General features: G+C 41.4%; 1 protein-coding gene across 2 annotated transcripts in view; it reads left to right on the top strand.

The window, feature by feature from the left end:
- Window positions 1–258: 258 nt before the first annotated feature.
- The window catches only part of pex3 (peroxisomal biogenesis factor 3), a 31,519-nt gene continuing 15,771 nt past the window's right edge, over window positions 259–16,006 (top strand). The window contains exons 1-12 of one of the 2 annotated variants that reach the window (XR_004336147.1): window positions 259–502; window positions 1,384–1,515; window positions 1,620–1,701; window positions 2,285–2,328; window positions 2,470–2,591; window positions 2,798–2,864; window positions 3,054–3,108; window positions 4,573–4,711; window positions 4,805–4,875; window positions 5,064–5,186; window positions 6,063–6,159; window positions 7,638–8,236. Coding sequence is in view for 1 of the 2 variants with exons in the window: in XM_032542764.1 (XP_032398655.1) it covers window positions 430–502; window positions 1,384–1,515; window positions 1,620–1,701; window positions 2,285–2,328; window positions 2,470–2,591; window positions 2,798–2,864; window positions 3,054–3,108; window positions 4,573–4,711; window positions 4,805–4,875; window positions 5,064–5,186; window positions 6,063–6,159; window positions 7,638–7,721 (1,089 nt within the window). In the remaining variant the exon portion in view is untranslated. Of the gene's footprint in view, window positions 503–1,383; window positions 1,516–1,619; window positions 1,702–2,284; window positions 2,329–2,469; window positions 2,592–2,797; window positions 2,865–3,053; window positions 3,109–4,572; window positions 4,712–4,804; window positions 4,876–5,063; window positions 5,187–6,062; window positions 6,160–7,637; window positions 9,363–16,006 lie in introns of those variants that run through there. The other variant, XM_032542764.1, reaches the window with a different exon arrangement.

The following is a 16,006-nucleotide window of genomic DNA, read 5'->3' as shown; positions in this document are numbered from 1 at the left end:
AATTTAAAAGTAAAAGCTTGATTTCATGAAGTCTATTTCCAGCATTAAAACATGCCTCGAAGTTTTAGGGAGCTGTCCTCATTTTTTTGTATTACTTATTTATTCATTGTTTTATTTATATATTCATATTCTGTATTTTCTAGTACGTTGTACAGTACGTTATGCTTTTTTTACGATAGCGTCTGTACGACGCACTTACTTCTGAAGCTCAATTCTTGTTTTATTTTGAAATCCACAACCGGAAAACATCCTGTTCGTTCTACCTACCTTAACTGACATACTTTGGAACCTTTGACAGTTAGCATGGTAGCAAGAAGTTGCTAACTAGCAGTAAGTCCTTAGATAACATGTCCGTAAACTAGTCAGCACAAAGTTAAAAGTACGGAGGGTTTTTGCAGCTGTAGTTTGCGAACCCCTCACGGTCCGACGATGTTTTCATCAGTCTGGAATTTTGTTAAACGCCACAAAAGGAAATTTATTTTCACTGGAGCTGTAGTTGGAGGTACGACTGGTGTCCATGTTAGCTTCTGAGCTAGCTTAAAACTTCAGCAACACGCCATACTGCACTTAAAAATCTTGATGTTTTATATTGTTTCACTTACCGGTACTAGTTAATGCTTTTAAAACTATGTCCAGAAAGCGTGTACGAATCGAGCAGTATGTGTTTGCAGTTCGGCATGTATATTCTTTAATAAACAGCATCATTTCCAACATAAAAGTAACGTTAACGGTTTGAGACAACCAGCCGCGTAACGTTAGCTACAACCTAACGGTAACGTTACTTTAATTAAATATTTTAAATAAAAACTAACGCTGCGTAATGTGTTGATTGTATACCGCCTCCAATCATGGTATTAAGTTAGTTATATTGGATTTAAGACTTTGAAAATGAGACATCTTTAAATTCCCAGGAAATTGAATGATGTTTTGCGTGACGTTCAGTCTTTAATGCTACATGTTAGCATATCAGGGCTGCACGGTATTAGGGAAATATGACGTAGTTCATATCGCCTTAATGATAATTACTTAAATAAACATATCTTAAAATATATTTCTGCTGCTATTATATTCGCATTCTGCTTAAATGCAACAAGTTTTATTGTTTAATTAAATAAAAACTGAAAGGAAATTATTTTATTAAACAAAGTTAACATTGAGCTGAACACAAAAGGCACCATTTAAAAAGTATAACTAGTTTCTTTTCAACTAACTAAAAACATCACTTTCTTTATTGATGTGTTGATATTGTGATGAAGATTAAAAAAAAAAAAAAAGATTTAATGTGCAGCCCTAATGTTATTAACTTATCTCTAAGCTCCTTGATGTAAGTTTACAAATTAATAAACTTATATTAATAAGTATTATTTGTTGGTGACCCCCCAGGAGTGTACTTTCTGGGTAAATATGCCCAGAAGAAGATCAGAGATATCCAGGAGAAGGAGGCCACCGAGTACATCGCCCAGGCCAGACGACAGTTCCACTTTGAAAGCAACCAGAGAACCTGCAACATGACCGGTGATGACTTCACACTTCTGAATAATAATCCCCCCCCAAAAAAAACAATGAGACTTCATCTTTGCATTTTTGACGTGACTGTTCATACTGTATGTGTGTTGCAGTGCTGTCCATGCTCCCTCCACTGAAAGAAGCCATCATCAGTCAACTAAATTCAGAAAGCCTCACTGCACTACTCAAGGCTAAGTGAGTAGAAAATCCCAAAACTGAATATTATCAAATTGCAATACTTCTAGAATCGCAATAAATGAAATCGCAAGACATGTTGATAGCCATGTATGGTGAAAGCATCAAATCGGGACCAAGGCATATCATCCAAGCCCTAATATTCATTATTTAACACAAATGTTCCACTTTATCGTCATTTTGCTCTACAACATCCCTGTTGGCAACACTCTGATTATTTTTTTTTTGTTAGAGTGTTTTTGTTCAAAGGACTTTAAATTTCATATCTTACGTTTGTATTTTTATACATTTTATTTATCAGAACTTTATTATATATTTTGACGTTCCTCTGTTCTGTTGTGACAATAAAACAAATTATTATATTATCTTAGTGAGAACTCATAAATAACTACAAATAACTAATTTGTAATTATAATGTAAGAAATTTGTTTGTTTTGCAACGTGTTTCTGGATTTTAAAAAATTAGATATATATTGGCATATTGGATTTTTAAATAACCAAATATTTGTATTGGTATCGACCTTATAAATCCTTTATTGGTCGGGCTCTAATTTCGCTTTTCTTCTTTCACATCGTCTCACAGACCGGCCAACAAGCTGGAAATCTGGGAAGATTTAAAGATCATCAGTAAGTCCACGCAGTCGTAACACACTGGTTGTTCACAATCCCTCTTAAATACTTAGCTACACAACGTTTTAGTTTAATTTTTAATTTTGGATTAGAAGTCCAACTTCATCATAGCGTGTGAAACTTTGTTGTCCTGTTCAGGTTTCACCCGCACCATCGTGGCGGTGTACAGCACCTGCATGCTGGTGGTTCTCCTCCGAGTCCAGTTGAACATCATAGGAGGATACCTGTACCTGGACAACTCTGTAGGCAAGAACAACGTGGTGAGGAACACTGTACCCATAAGCTCCTCTCAAAATGCTCTACATGCCATCTGTTGCTGATGTTAATGAGGTCACTGTAAAAATATTTGCCTGTTTTCAAAAAGTTACCTTGTTTACGTCACAATGTCCTTAAAGTGTTTGAGAGAAGTTTTGGTTGTTTTCTGGTTGAGACTGGAACTAAAGGAATGTCTTTCTCCCCCTCCCAGACGCCTCTGGCTCCCCCAGACGTCCAGCAGCAGTACCTGTCCAGTATCCAGCATCTACTGGGAGACGGTAGGATGGACACACACACACACACACACACACACACACACACACACACACACACACACACACACACACACACACACACACACACTCACACTCATGCTCACACACTCATAAGAGCATATTGTTTACCTGTCAATCCTTATTTGTGTCAACTCTCACTACAATCTTTTGCGTCCCTACGTCTGTCTCCAGGTTTGACAGAGTTGATGACCGTAGTGAAGAAAGCGGTACAGAACTCACTGGGAGGGTGAGTGTCTCCAACTAATGGTTATTTGCATTTCTAATATATTTTTGGTAAACCTTTTATTTTTTATTTTTGAAAGAATCATAAAATACATCAGAAAATGATGACGTCAGGATTATGTCCTATCTCGCAATAAGAGACACTTCGTTAAAGAAGACAGAATAACACTTCTTCGGCCGGTACACTCCGGGCTTCCAGAACAATAGCTGTCAATCAAGGTAGGCTAAGGTGGTCCGTGTGAGTGAGATCGCCTTGAAAGGGACCAATCATAGTAGGGCCAGTGCTTTCTTGGTTTCCGCCTCCAACATTTCAAAAGTCAGTTTTATTCGAGCAAGCATTTTATTTATGGGCGCCTTTCATAGCACTCAAACCTTACAGTTAAGCAAGCAAAGATACAGTTAAAAAGGCTCATATAATGACATTAAAACAAACACATTTCAAAGAATTGAGATAGAAAATGACTTGGATGAAGAGTGGAGTCATGTGGGTTAGGCCTTTGGGAATTGGATTTGTGTTGAGGGAGGTTTTATAGGGGGGGAGACTCTATGGTGCGGCTGGATAGCGGGAGGGAGTTCCATAGGCGAGGAGCAGAAAGGCTGAAGGCTCGAAACGCCAATGTGGACCGGCGGGCAGAAGAAATAAAAAGCAGTGAGGAAGAGAAGGATCGTAGTGTTCGGGATGGAATGTAGAGCTGAAGGAGTCCAGAGAGGTCTGGAGGAGCAAGAATATGGAGGGCTTTGGAGGTGAGAAGAAGAAGGATAAGCGGAGGATGAAAAGAGTCAGCTTTATTCGCCAGGTATGAGGACACATACGAGGAATTTGTCTTTGGAGAATCGTTACTCACACTGTGCTTACACATACATATCAACCAAAACAGAAATATACACACTAATATATACACAAGGTGCCATTCACTCTCCTTAGGGTTTGTGTCACGCTCACTCTACAACCCTTGATTTTTGGATTGGTGCGCGAAGAGTAATATCTGCACAGGTGAAATTATATAATATGTTCGTGAGCATGTTTTATCGCGTTGTGACATATGACATAATCCTGACGCTAGGCCTGGGCGATATAGAGAAAATCCAATATCACGATATTCTTGACCAAATACCTCAGTGTCGATATTGCGATAATATTGTATGGTTGACTATGGGTGCTTTAACAAAATGTTTGTTACACAATGAGATTTTTGATAAATATTCTCCAGAAATGATTTAATGACTTAGTGGAGTAAAGGTAAATAATAGAACAGCTAGAAGAGTCTGGGAAGTTCAGAAAATGACATCACTTTACTGTAATGCAGCCTGTAAAACCAGGTAAAGACATCACTTACCATATTACTCCAACAGTCCAAAACATCCCAGATATATTCAACCTACACGGATGTCAAACAGAGGAAAACCGCGTAGCCTCACCTTTTTATCCTTATTGCCTAATACGTGACTTTAAATGATTCCTTTCCAGCGTGTCTCTGAAGCAGAGCCTGTCTCTGCTGGAGTTGGAGCAGCAGCTGAGCTGGATCAGGGCGGAGGTGGAGGCCGGCTCCGAGCGGCCGATGTCCTGGTACATGCTGGCTGACGATGAGAACGCGCTCTCCGACCAGGTAACTGCACACACACTACAGACAGAGTGCATGATACACAGCACAGGTAAAGCATTGGCGTCTTTAACGGACCTCGCCGTCTCTTCTCTGCAGGCATGCGGGCTGACGGAAAACGATGTGGGGACCATCCGACTGTTAAACGAGACTAGAGACATGTTGGACAGGTACACGCCGCACCTGTTTGTTTGTTTGTTTGTTTGTTTGTTTGTTTGTTTGTTTGTTGTGGTGTGTGTGTGTGTGTGTGTGTGTGTGTGTGTGTGTGTGTGTGTGTGTGTGTGTTGTGTGTGTGTGTGTGTGTGTGTGTGTGTGTGTGTATAATCTGTGATTCTGATGTGTTTATTTGTGACTCCAGTCCAGACTTCTCCACGGTCCTAAACGCAAGTTTCAACCGGGGTTTCTCTCGTCTCCTCGACAACCTGGCTGAGTTCTTCCGCACGCCTCCCTGTGACTCCGCCCCCAGCTCTGCACCTGATAGGTCAGCTCTTTGAGTGATTTTTTTTTTCCCAGATACATTTAATGCTATTGTCTTTAGTCATATGAACCATTAATAGTTTGACTGATTGCAGGGTTTCCGCTGGCGTCTTTTAGGCCTTAAAAAGCCTTCAATTTGCTGAGGTACTGTGTTGTAGATCTTAAATAATTGTAACAGGTCTTAAAGCTATAGTGCGTAGTGTCTGTCGCCCCCGTGAGGAATTCTAAGTAATGACAACAAAACTGTTGGCCCGTCCACACGATACAAGCCTTCCGTGATCATGCATCACCTCCACCCCTCCTCCACGCAGTCGCTAGTCGCCAAGGAGGACACGGAGGATTGAAAAAACATGATGTACTCTTCAGAAGAGTCATTATCTTCACTCCAGTTTCACGCGGAAAAGGCGCCGGAAAGACAGAATCTTCAGAACATAGAAACACAGAGAGAGTTGTGGGGAGCGAATGGTCTTAATTAGCTTTGTAGTAGGGGTGGGAATTTATTTGTTCTGTGGTGTTAATTCTTTCTGTCGTTAGTCCAAGTATAATTTGCTGTATTACTTCTACAAATTAGACCAGCATGCAACGTATGTTGCAGCCAATCTAGACACCAGTACTATATCAATGAGGAAATCGGGGATTGTTTCAGACAACGTTCCCAGACATCTGACTTTGTTTTTGATGTTGTGATATAAGTCTTAAATTTCATTCATAATAGTCTTTAAAAAGTTTAAAATTTAATTGGTGAAACCTGTAGATACATGAGTAATACAAAGAAATATGTGGCGTCTCTTTTTTTGTTTTTATTAACAGAAAGTTAGTTAGTCCAGACACAAACCTCCGTGTTGACTCTGCTTGACGCCGTTTGTTTCTGTCTGTCCAGCTTGTCTGCAGTCAGTCTGCCGCTGGCGAAGATCATCCCCATCGTCAACGGTCAGATCAACACCATCTGCAGTGAGACTCCCAGCCACTTTGTTCAGGTGAAACCAGGCTTCAGCCCCCCGCGGAGCACAAACTTCACAAGGGAGAAAAAGAGAAACCTGCGTCTTATAAATGACACCGGCTTTTCACATGTTAATATTTCCACCTTGTGTTTTTGCATTAAAAGACGGCAAAATTCTTAAAGGTTCCATGCCATGGTGCTCTTTGCATGCTTTTATATAGACCTTAGTGGTCCCCTAATACTGTATCTGAAGTCTCTTTTATATTGACCTTAGTGGTCCCTAATACTGTATCTGAAGTCTCTTGACCTTAGTGGTCCCCTAATACTGTATCTGAAGTCTCTTGACCTTAGTGGTCCCCTAATACTGTATCTGAAGTCTCTTTTATATAGACCTTAGTGGTCCCCTAATACTGTATCGGAAGTCTCTTTTATATAGACCTTAGTGGTCCCCTAATACTGTATCTGAAGTCTCTTGACCTTAGTGGTCCCCTAATACTGTATCTGAAGTCTCTTGACCTTAGTGGTCCCCTAATACTGTATCTGAAGTCTCTTGACCTTAGTGGTCCCCTAATACTGTATCTGAAGTCTCTTGACCTTAGTGGTCCCCTAATACTGGATCTGAAGTCTCTTTTATATAGACCTTAGTGGTCCCTAATACTTTATCTGAAGTCTCTTTCCCAAAATTCAGCCTTGGTGCAGAATTCCAGCCACTAGAGCCAGTTCCACAATGAGCTTTCCTTAGTTTGTGCCATTTCTTAGTCTGTGGCTTTTGAGGAGGTGGGGGGGGGGGGGCAAGGTAGAGGCTGGGGGTGTGGCCTTGACCAACTGCCACTTTGCTTGTTTGAAAGCCATGATGTCTCTTTCTCATGGGTGGGCCAAATTCTCTGGGCGAATAACTATAAATAAGCAGAGAAAGGGGAGGTAACCTTGCTCCTTATGACCTCATTAGGTGCAAGATTCCAGATCGGCCCATCGGAGCTTTTATTTTCTCAAAGGCAGAGCAGGATACTTAGGGCTCGGTTTACACCTATCACCATTTCTAGACACTGGGGGACCATAGGCAGGCTGGGGGAACTCATATTAATGTTAAAAAACCTCATAAAGTGAAATTTTCATGCCATGGGACCTTTTAATAAGTAAAAGAACTCCCAATATACTGCTGGGTGATTCCCACCTTTGTACAGTTTTATTTTTACCAAAGAACTTTTGCATTGAAGAGGAAATACCACAAAATATGATTAATATGAGAAAGAAACCTCCGACAACTTGCACTTCATTTTATAATAAAAAGCACATTTTAAAGCACTGAATCAGTCAGAGCAGAATAAATATGACTTCTCCATCCATCCATCACGTCTCTGTCAGCGTCTCTAACTTTCTGTCAGCGTCTCTAACTTTCTGTCAGCGTCTCTAACTTTCTGTCAGCGTCTCTAACTTTCTGTCAGCGTCTCTAACTTTCTGTCAGCGTCTCTAACTTTCTGTCTGTGTCTCTAACTTTTTGTCTGTGTCTCTCAGGAGCTGCTGATGAACGACCAGGTGAAGGAGTTTGCGGCCAACGTCTACGAGACCTTCAGCACGCCACAGGAGCTGCAGAAATAATCAGCCAAACAGGAGGAGAAGGAGGAAGAAAATAAGGATGTGCACAGCAATGATATATCAGCCCTGGACTGTTCATCCCTCCTTCCTTTCTGTGGAACACGTTTCTCCTCCAAATCCTGCTGACGTTGACTCTGTGACGGCGGGGATTCACGGCAGAAGTGTCCACGTCACAGCAGCGTCTGTGTTCCCTCGCGTGACCACGGCCCTTCTGGATCATTGAGCTGACGGAGGGACAAGACACTCGCACCGGGTTTGGAGTCACAGCGGAGCCTGTGCCTAACGCTGCAACACTGCATCCTGGGAATTGGAGTCTTATTTAACCTGATCATATGGTTTTATTTACCCTTAAGAGGTGGGAAACGGACAGGAACAAGCACACAGAGGCTGTCAAAGTGTGGCGAAGGACCACTCACGATGTTGGTATTACTGATTTTAGGATTATTTTCCCCCTTCTCTATCAGCAGTGGTGAGTGTTTTGAGTCTGTTTACATTCTAGCTGTTCCTCTGCACCCAGGGTTTCCTTTTCTCTTCTTTTTTCTTCTCACAAATTAATCCAGGTGGTAGAGGGATGTGATGGACCGATGTGGGCTGATGCGTATGTTTACATGCACACCAATATTATACTATTATTCCCAATTTGAGACCGGTCATGTGAACAGCATGTTCCGGTTGGATATTCTGAATAAGGCCTTTTTCCAAATTTAGAACTTTCCGATTAAGACGTGGGATATTCTTGTATTATTCTGGTTTTAGAAGGACTCCTTGGACATGTTTACAGCGTCTCAATCTTAAGTTTATGGCCTCTTGCCTGTTCACGGCTCATGGTCAGCTCATGTGCGTTGCTATGGTTTCTGTACACAAACCAACCAACCAACACTTGGCAAGGCTGCACACCCGATAAGAAGGAGAACACAGCTTTGGGTATGCGCATACATCGCTACGGCGACCATTTTCAGAAGCTGGTTGAAGGAATGAAAGAGGGACGCTGTGTTCACACGGCCTAACAAGTCCTCCACCGCGGCTACACGTTAACGGGAATAGTAGTAGACTATTCACTTTAACTAGCCATGGAAACAGCTAAGTCCAAATGACGTCTTTTTTTGGAATAAGGGCAAAAAACAGAATATTATGTGCATGTTAACATAGTCGGTGATTTTTATTTTGTGTGCTAATTAGTGGGGTTTTTAAAATTTGAAAGAAAATATAATTAGATTTTTGCATTTCCTTCTCTTAAAGACGCAGTTTAAAATGTCATATAGTGTTAATAATTATTCTAAAATAAATTTGTAATCAAGCCGGCAACTTATCAGAGGTGGTCAACATCTAAGTTTAAAAAACAAAACACAATTATTAAACAAACTCATCAGTCCAACTGAAGTTATGTGTAGTTGCTGTTTTTCCATCCAAAAGACAACCACACAGCAGTTCATCTCTTTTTGTGCAGTCAGAAACATAAGACAAGCAGACTTGAAAATGTTCTGTTTTCAGTTTTCACGTCAGTGTTTACGAGCACGTAGAGTTTAAATCCTGTTTGTCCCATGCAGTACCCTTTTTCACCCAGAAGGTGTCACTGTTAGTCAGCTGGAGTGAGAATCCCTCTGCTTTGCCCTCTTCCTGTCTTAATATGAAGGGCTTCAGTCCCAAAAAATGTTTCTCCTGTTTTTAAGGTAAATTAAACTTCCTCTTAGTAATTCTTTCCCGTATTTAACAACAACAAAAAATATCACAATGGAAGATAAAATGGTTTTGGAATGAACTCCTTCAATATGTTAAACAATGTCGTCTCTCCCCCCCCCCCCCCCATTTCTCTGTTTCTGACACTTCTCTTTGGACTTAATTTGTACGTGACTTCTTGCAAAGTTGAATTGATTTTACAGTCTTGTGTGTAGAAACTACAAGACAAATTATTTAAAGCCTCGCCGGGTTCTCAGTGCTCCCGTCGACCCCAAGTGCTGCATGTTTTCCCACATGTGATCAGTCACTCAAATCAGCTGTGTCATGCTAAACAAGCGCTCCGTATCACACCTGAGTCTAATCCTAATCATGCATGGCTCTGAGTTGGGAGAGGTGGAAATACACTACACATACAAACATTTAAGCTTTTTACGTTGATCACAGATACATTGCAAAATAACGCTTCAGCATCACTTTATTAGCCCTGTTTTCTTTGATCAGTGCCATGCATACTGTGGGGAGATGATTCATCTACCAATCACATGACAGACTGATATTGTTTCTACATGTGTCATTCAGGTCTAGTGGGATTATCCCTTTGTTCCCAGGTTACGTATGCCTCTTGATATGTTACGTTGTAAGTTGTTGATAAGGGCTATCTTCGAAGTTCAAATTGCAAAAAGAACAAAGGGATTGACAGTTTGGAGATATCAATGTCAAAAGTAAAGAAAACTGGTTATGCCTGAGACATTTGTGGGAGTGTTGAACATCCTAAACTATGGGGAGTTTCAGCATATTGATCATAGAAAACAACCTTTACATTATACATTTGACTTAGGAAAAAAACAATGGTGAGACCATCAAATAGTTTTAAAATGTCTCCCTAATGTGTCATATTAAGATGATATTTAGCTGGGGAACATAGGATCCTGGTTGCATTGGTTGTACAAGTCCACTGACAAATGAGTAAAGCTAATTAAAAGTTAAAATGCATGCTGAGGTGGCTGATGGTGGGATTCTGTGGAGCCAGCAGTGATTGTTCTGTCAGGGCAGGTGTGCACGATAACCCGTCAGATTTCTGTTAGTTTTCCTCTCAGGAGATTAGAAAACATTTCTTCTGATTCCCGGATCACGTCATAAACAGTCAGGTGAGAATGTAGATCTTGGTATGTGATCGACGATATTATGCCTTTGAAGCATACTTTCCTGAATGACTGCTTAAATGTATGTTTATAGCAATTTATTGAAAATGTAATTAAAGTCAAATGATTTAATATACATGTTGTGTTTCTTACTTCTGTGCTTTGGGGTTTTAAAAAATGTTAAAGCTACAAATATTTTGTTGAATATGTGAAAAGGGATAGTCTGGGTAAGCCCCGCCCACTCTGTCGGCGATTTGATGTCGCCCTGCAGCTCGGTCTGGACACCTGCACGTTTAATTCTCCTGCTTAAGTTCACAATTCTGCGGGAACCAATCACAAGCTGGCTTATCTACCTGGCATGTTATTGGCCGGTTTAACACGATGATCAAGCAGCTTCTTGGTTTCTGTTCAACACAGCAGCGGCCACCGAACGCTACCGAAGTGCAGAAAACCCGTTGATGCCGCCGTCGCTGCTACATCCCCCGGATCGTTGGTCTGATTGGCTGAAGGACTATCCAGTTGCGTACAGTCGCTTACGCCCGTTGGTCACGCCTCTTGCGCAGAGAAAACACAGAGCAGACTCCCCAGACCAACGCTCAATCTCAAATCTATTGCGCTCAGCTTGGTCTGGTGTTCGCCAGACTATGAAAAGGTTAACTTGGTTAAAGGGTTAACTTGGATTCTTCAATCCAGTTAATCAACAGGTAACAGACGTTATTGCATCAACAGGGAGCGCCATACTGCAGCTGGAAACACTCATCATAAGATAAGCACTGCATTGGAAAATGCTGAGCGCCGACTCATAACCTCATAACACAGCGGCTGATCACTGGGTAATGAATTTAGGAAAAACATTTTTCCAAAATGGAAATATGGAATTTCATAATCAAAGTGGGTGTGGGTTTCCAAACACAATCAGCTGTTTCTATTATAGTTTTTTATGGAGAAGACAAAGAGATTACCTAGACAGCTCCAGCTGTACAGAACTCTTTACATATTACGTTTCAGTTACAAGTCAGCACAAAATCATTAAGCGTTACAGATCAACTTCGTTGAAAGAGAGAAGGAGGCCCATTCAATAGCGCGTTTAAATGTGCGCAATTTACAGTATAGTGGGCGGTGAAGAGTCGAGGAACTGCAAGTTTGGTAAATGTGACGTAAGTTGATGAATCACAGCGTGCGAAGTTAGTGAAAAAAAGTCTGAAAAAGGGACGAAAATGTCAAATTTTTGTCCGTTTTTAACCCAGGAGGACAACACCAGGGTTAAGATTTTTTGACTACAGCCCTCAACTGTCAACCTCTCATGTTTTCAAGTTCAACGTCACAGCCCAAACTTTGAACTCATGACTCACTAAACTTTAAAGTTATTTAACACCCTCTTCGGCCTTTTGAGGTAACTTTCTGGTAACTTTCTGGTGATAATGATTGAACGTACAGGTTGGCGCCTGAATGCATCAGTAGGTTCTGGTCTCTGTTTGAGCGGGGCTTCAGGTCAGTGGATGGACATCTTCCCTGGAAATCAAAGGAAGACTCTGATTCATTCACAATGTCTCCGTCTCCCACTCTCTGACTGAAAGGAATTCTGCTCTTTCAGTGGTTAGCATCATGTACTGATAGTTTTAGTATTTCATTTTTGTCCATTTGCCAAATGAAATGAGCCAACAACATTCCACAGATTTCCCCCTCTGACCTTGAATCTACAGGAATTGGCAACAGATCCCTCTCGGTGTAGCGCTGAAGAAGCCGCCGGTGAAGGCCCTATCAGCCGTTATCAGGACGAAAGCGCAAACAGTGGAAAAAGCTGGCAGGCAAAATACCGGCAGCACTGAAAATAACAGGAAGAGACATCACATCAAGTTCAAGAGTCAAAACACCAATTAATCATCAGCTTTATTGATTTATTACATTTCAGAGAAACACGTGTGTAATTGGACACAATGACATTCATTTTCTTCCTGGTTCCTGAGTGTGACTCAAAATCTGACTTCATCATCTTTTCAATCTCTGGCATGTTCCCTTATAAGGAGGAACACACACACACACATAGACAGTGACACACACACACACACTTTGTGTGGTTAACAAACAGCCATGCCATGTGTTCTGCAACACTCTGAGTGTATGATGTGTCTGACCTCCAGTGTGTTTTCCTCAGAGTTTCAACACAGCGCTGCCAGTCAGCTGCAGCCTGACGACCTCATGACACCGCTCTGCTGATTGTCCGATACTTGGGTATGAAATGTGTCACCGGGCCCGCCGTGCTGACGGAATATTTCTTTTGCATCCTAAAATAGAGCCGGAGCCCCACATAAACAAGCCGAATCATGCAGAGTGGCAGAAAAGATCCTTTGTTCCATTAAAAAAGGCCTTTGCTGAGTAACTGTGTGCGGTTTTCCATTAAAGTGCTACTGGGCAGAGTCACGTTCAACATTGCAAAAACAGGTTTAGCTCAAATTAGCCCGCACCAGATCACCGCATGACACAGTTTGAACCTTTGCCGCGGCGCTGCATGTGGCACAGAGCTGGAAATCCCCTGCTACTGAGCTAAAACGTCTGAGCTGCTGGTGTTTGTGAGCTGGCTGCATGATGCAGCGCACGTCTGAACCACCGACATCACAAACAAGGAAATACCTTGGAACATGTTATGCTGCAGGGCATGGGCGATTATAGACTCTTTTGGGGGGGGGGGCTTGAACCCCTAAAAATTATAATAATAAGAACCAATCAATTTTAGTGCTTCAAGTAAGAGTTTGTGAACTTGTCTGTTAGTGACAGAGGACAAACAATCACCATTAACAGTAACGTAGTGTTGGCCAATCAGAGGAGGTTGTGTCTGATTCCCGCCTTCGGCTGATTCGCTATCTGATCCCAAACGTCGGTAGTCCCCAGAGAAGAAGTTGGTAATTTCATGCCGCAGATTACAACCCAAATAGAAACGTAAGCAAATAAAATTACTGAATGTTTTGTGTCAAATAGATGTTATCACTGAGACTTGTAAAGTATCCCGTTTAGTTCTATCATAGTGTTAATAGTGTCAAAAGATTATCGGCCGATATTTGGCATATCCCGAACTATTGGTATCGGAATTGTTGTTTTAAATATTCGTTCATCAGAATCATTTATAATGACAAATGAATGATTCTGATAAATGATGGACGGTCAACCATGTTATGAGTGTTGACGTTGCATAGTCTGTCCACCAGAGGACGCTCTACAACCTCCCTGTTAGTGATGACGTTGCATAGTCTGTCCACCAGAGGACGCTCTACAACCTCCCTGTTAGTGATGACGTTGCATAGTCTGTCCACCAGAGGACGCTCTACAACCTCCCTGTTAGTGATGGCGTTGCATAGTCTGTCCACCAGAGGACGCTCTACAACGTCCCTGTTAGTGATGGCGTTGCATAGTCTGTCCACCAGAGGACGCTCTACAACCTCCCTGTTAGTGATGGCGTTGCATAGTCTGTCCACCAGAGGACGCTCTACAACCTCCCTGTTAGTGATGGCGTTGCATAGTCTGTCCACCAGAGGACGCTCTACAACGTCCCTGTTAGTGATGACGTTGCATAGTCTGTCCACCAGAGGACGCTCTACAACGTCCCTGTTAGTGATGGCGTTGCATAGTCTGTCCACCAGAGGACGCTCTACAACGTCCCTGTTGGCAACACACTGTGTTTTTGTTCAAAGGACTTTAAGTTTCATATCTTAAGTTTGTATTTTCATACATTTTATTTTTAAGAACTTTAATATATTTTGATGTTCCTCTGTTCAGTTGTGACAATAAAACAAATTATCATCATATTATTTTAGTGAGAACTCATAAATACCAAATAACTAATGTTAGGGAAATCTGTTTATGTTTTCTAACTCGTTTCTGGATTTTGTTTTTAAATGTATATATATATATATATATATATATATATATATATATATATATATATATATATATACATCCGACATTCCAATATATCGGTATGTCGGATTTTTAAATGACCGAATATTTGTGTCAGTATCGGCCTCAAAAATCCTTTATCAATCGGACTCTAATAATCAACAAGATTTTAGATTTACAGCATGACCAATATCCTGTCAAGTTCAACATCACTGTGAATGACCCGTCCTTACTATCCCATATTGTTGGTTATATCTCTCCGTAGTGTGTAGTAGGGCTGTGCAAATAATCTGATTTTGATTGACAGGTGCTGTAATAGCTATGGTATTTGCAGTACCACTGACTAAATGATTACTTTATTTGAGAACAAAGATCGTTGCCCTTCAGATCTTATTCAAAGAAATCGCTCCGCCCCCTCACATTTTCAGCAGCTTAGTGATGCAGGGAGTTGTTCCAAGTGGGCGACAAAAGCAACAAAAACTCAAACTGAAACAATCCTGTTGTAATTGAAGGCGTGATGGATGGTCTGAATCTCCCCACGTGTACAGTACCAGTGTCACACTGCAACCATGAAAATCAGCCAAACACTGCTTTAATCTCCCTGTAAAACCTGCTGAGTGACACCGTGATTCAGCTCATGTGATCTCTCAGCTGGCATCACATACACACGCAATCACTGTGGAGCATGGCCTGCAGTCAGTTTCAGTTAATTCCACCCTCAGTGGGACATTTCCTGAAGAACGACAAGGATCTGTGGCGATCATATCCGGTGTGTCCAAAACTTTTTCACCATCACGGTGACTTTGCAGTTTTATCTTAATGGGTAGTTCAGGTACTTAGGTTGGATTGAATGGCTACTACTGTAGTACCACTCCTAGTACTAGTTCTTCTGTGCATAGTGTCACCATTGAGCTCATACTTGTTGTTACAATCCCTTTGACTAATCTGCACATTCTTATGTTCTTAGTGAGGGGGAGGGGGATCCCTTCATCGGGGTCAGGAGGTTGTGGCTAGAAGGGCACTCAGAGAGCGCAGACCTCCACCAAGGCATGGCCTATCTCACATTGTTAAACCAGGGTGAATTTTCCCAGTCCAGATGCCGTTTTTCCATTTTTTTCCGAATCCACATCAATGGCGCACAATCAGCACAGCCCTATTACGCAATTTTAACAAAGGTGAGGATAATTTATGCATCCTCCATGTGATCCGCTCCAAATTGTTCTGCCGTGGCCCACAAATTAAAATCATATCAGTTGTTTTTTCCCCGTAATTCTGCAGACAGACAAACAAACAGAAACAGGCAGAAAACATGACCTCTTTGGCGAAGGCAAAACAAAAATGATGTTCATGTTTTTCAACTTAGCAAAGTGTTGAATGTAATATTTCTACACCGTGGTATTCATACTTTAAGATCAAAGAAATTCTGCCACCACTGCATATTTATGAGTAGAAGAACATTCATTATTCAAAATGTAATGGACAGAAGACTTATATCTTAGGGAGGAAAATAACTATATTAGCTACTACTTTAGCTAAAACCATACCGCATGCACTGCTTTTGCTCCTGTAATCTATGAT

The sequence above is a fragment of the Etheostoma spectabile genome, chromosome 18 (genome assembly GCF_008692095.1).
Source record: "Etheostoma spectabile isolate EspeVRDwgs_2016 chromosome 18, UIUC_Espe_1.0, whole genome shotgun sequence".
NCBI lineage: Eukaryota > Metazoa > Chordata > Actinopteri > Perciformes > Percidae > Etheostoma > Etheostoma spectabile.
Note: the sequence above shows the minus strand (reverse complement) of the source record. Positions and strands in the feature narration are given on the sequence as shown.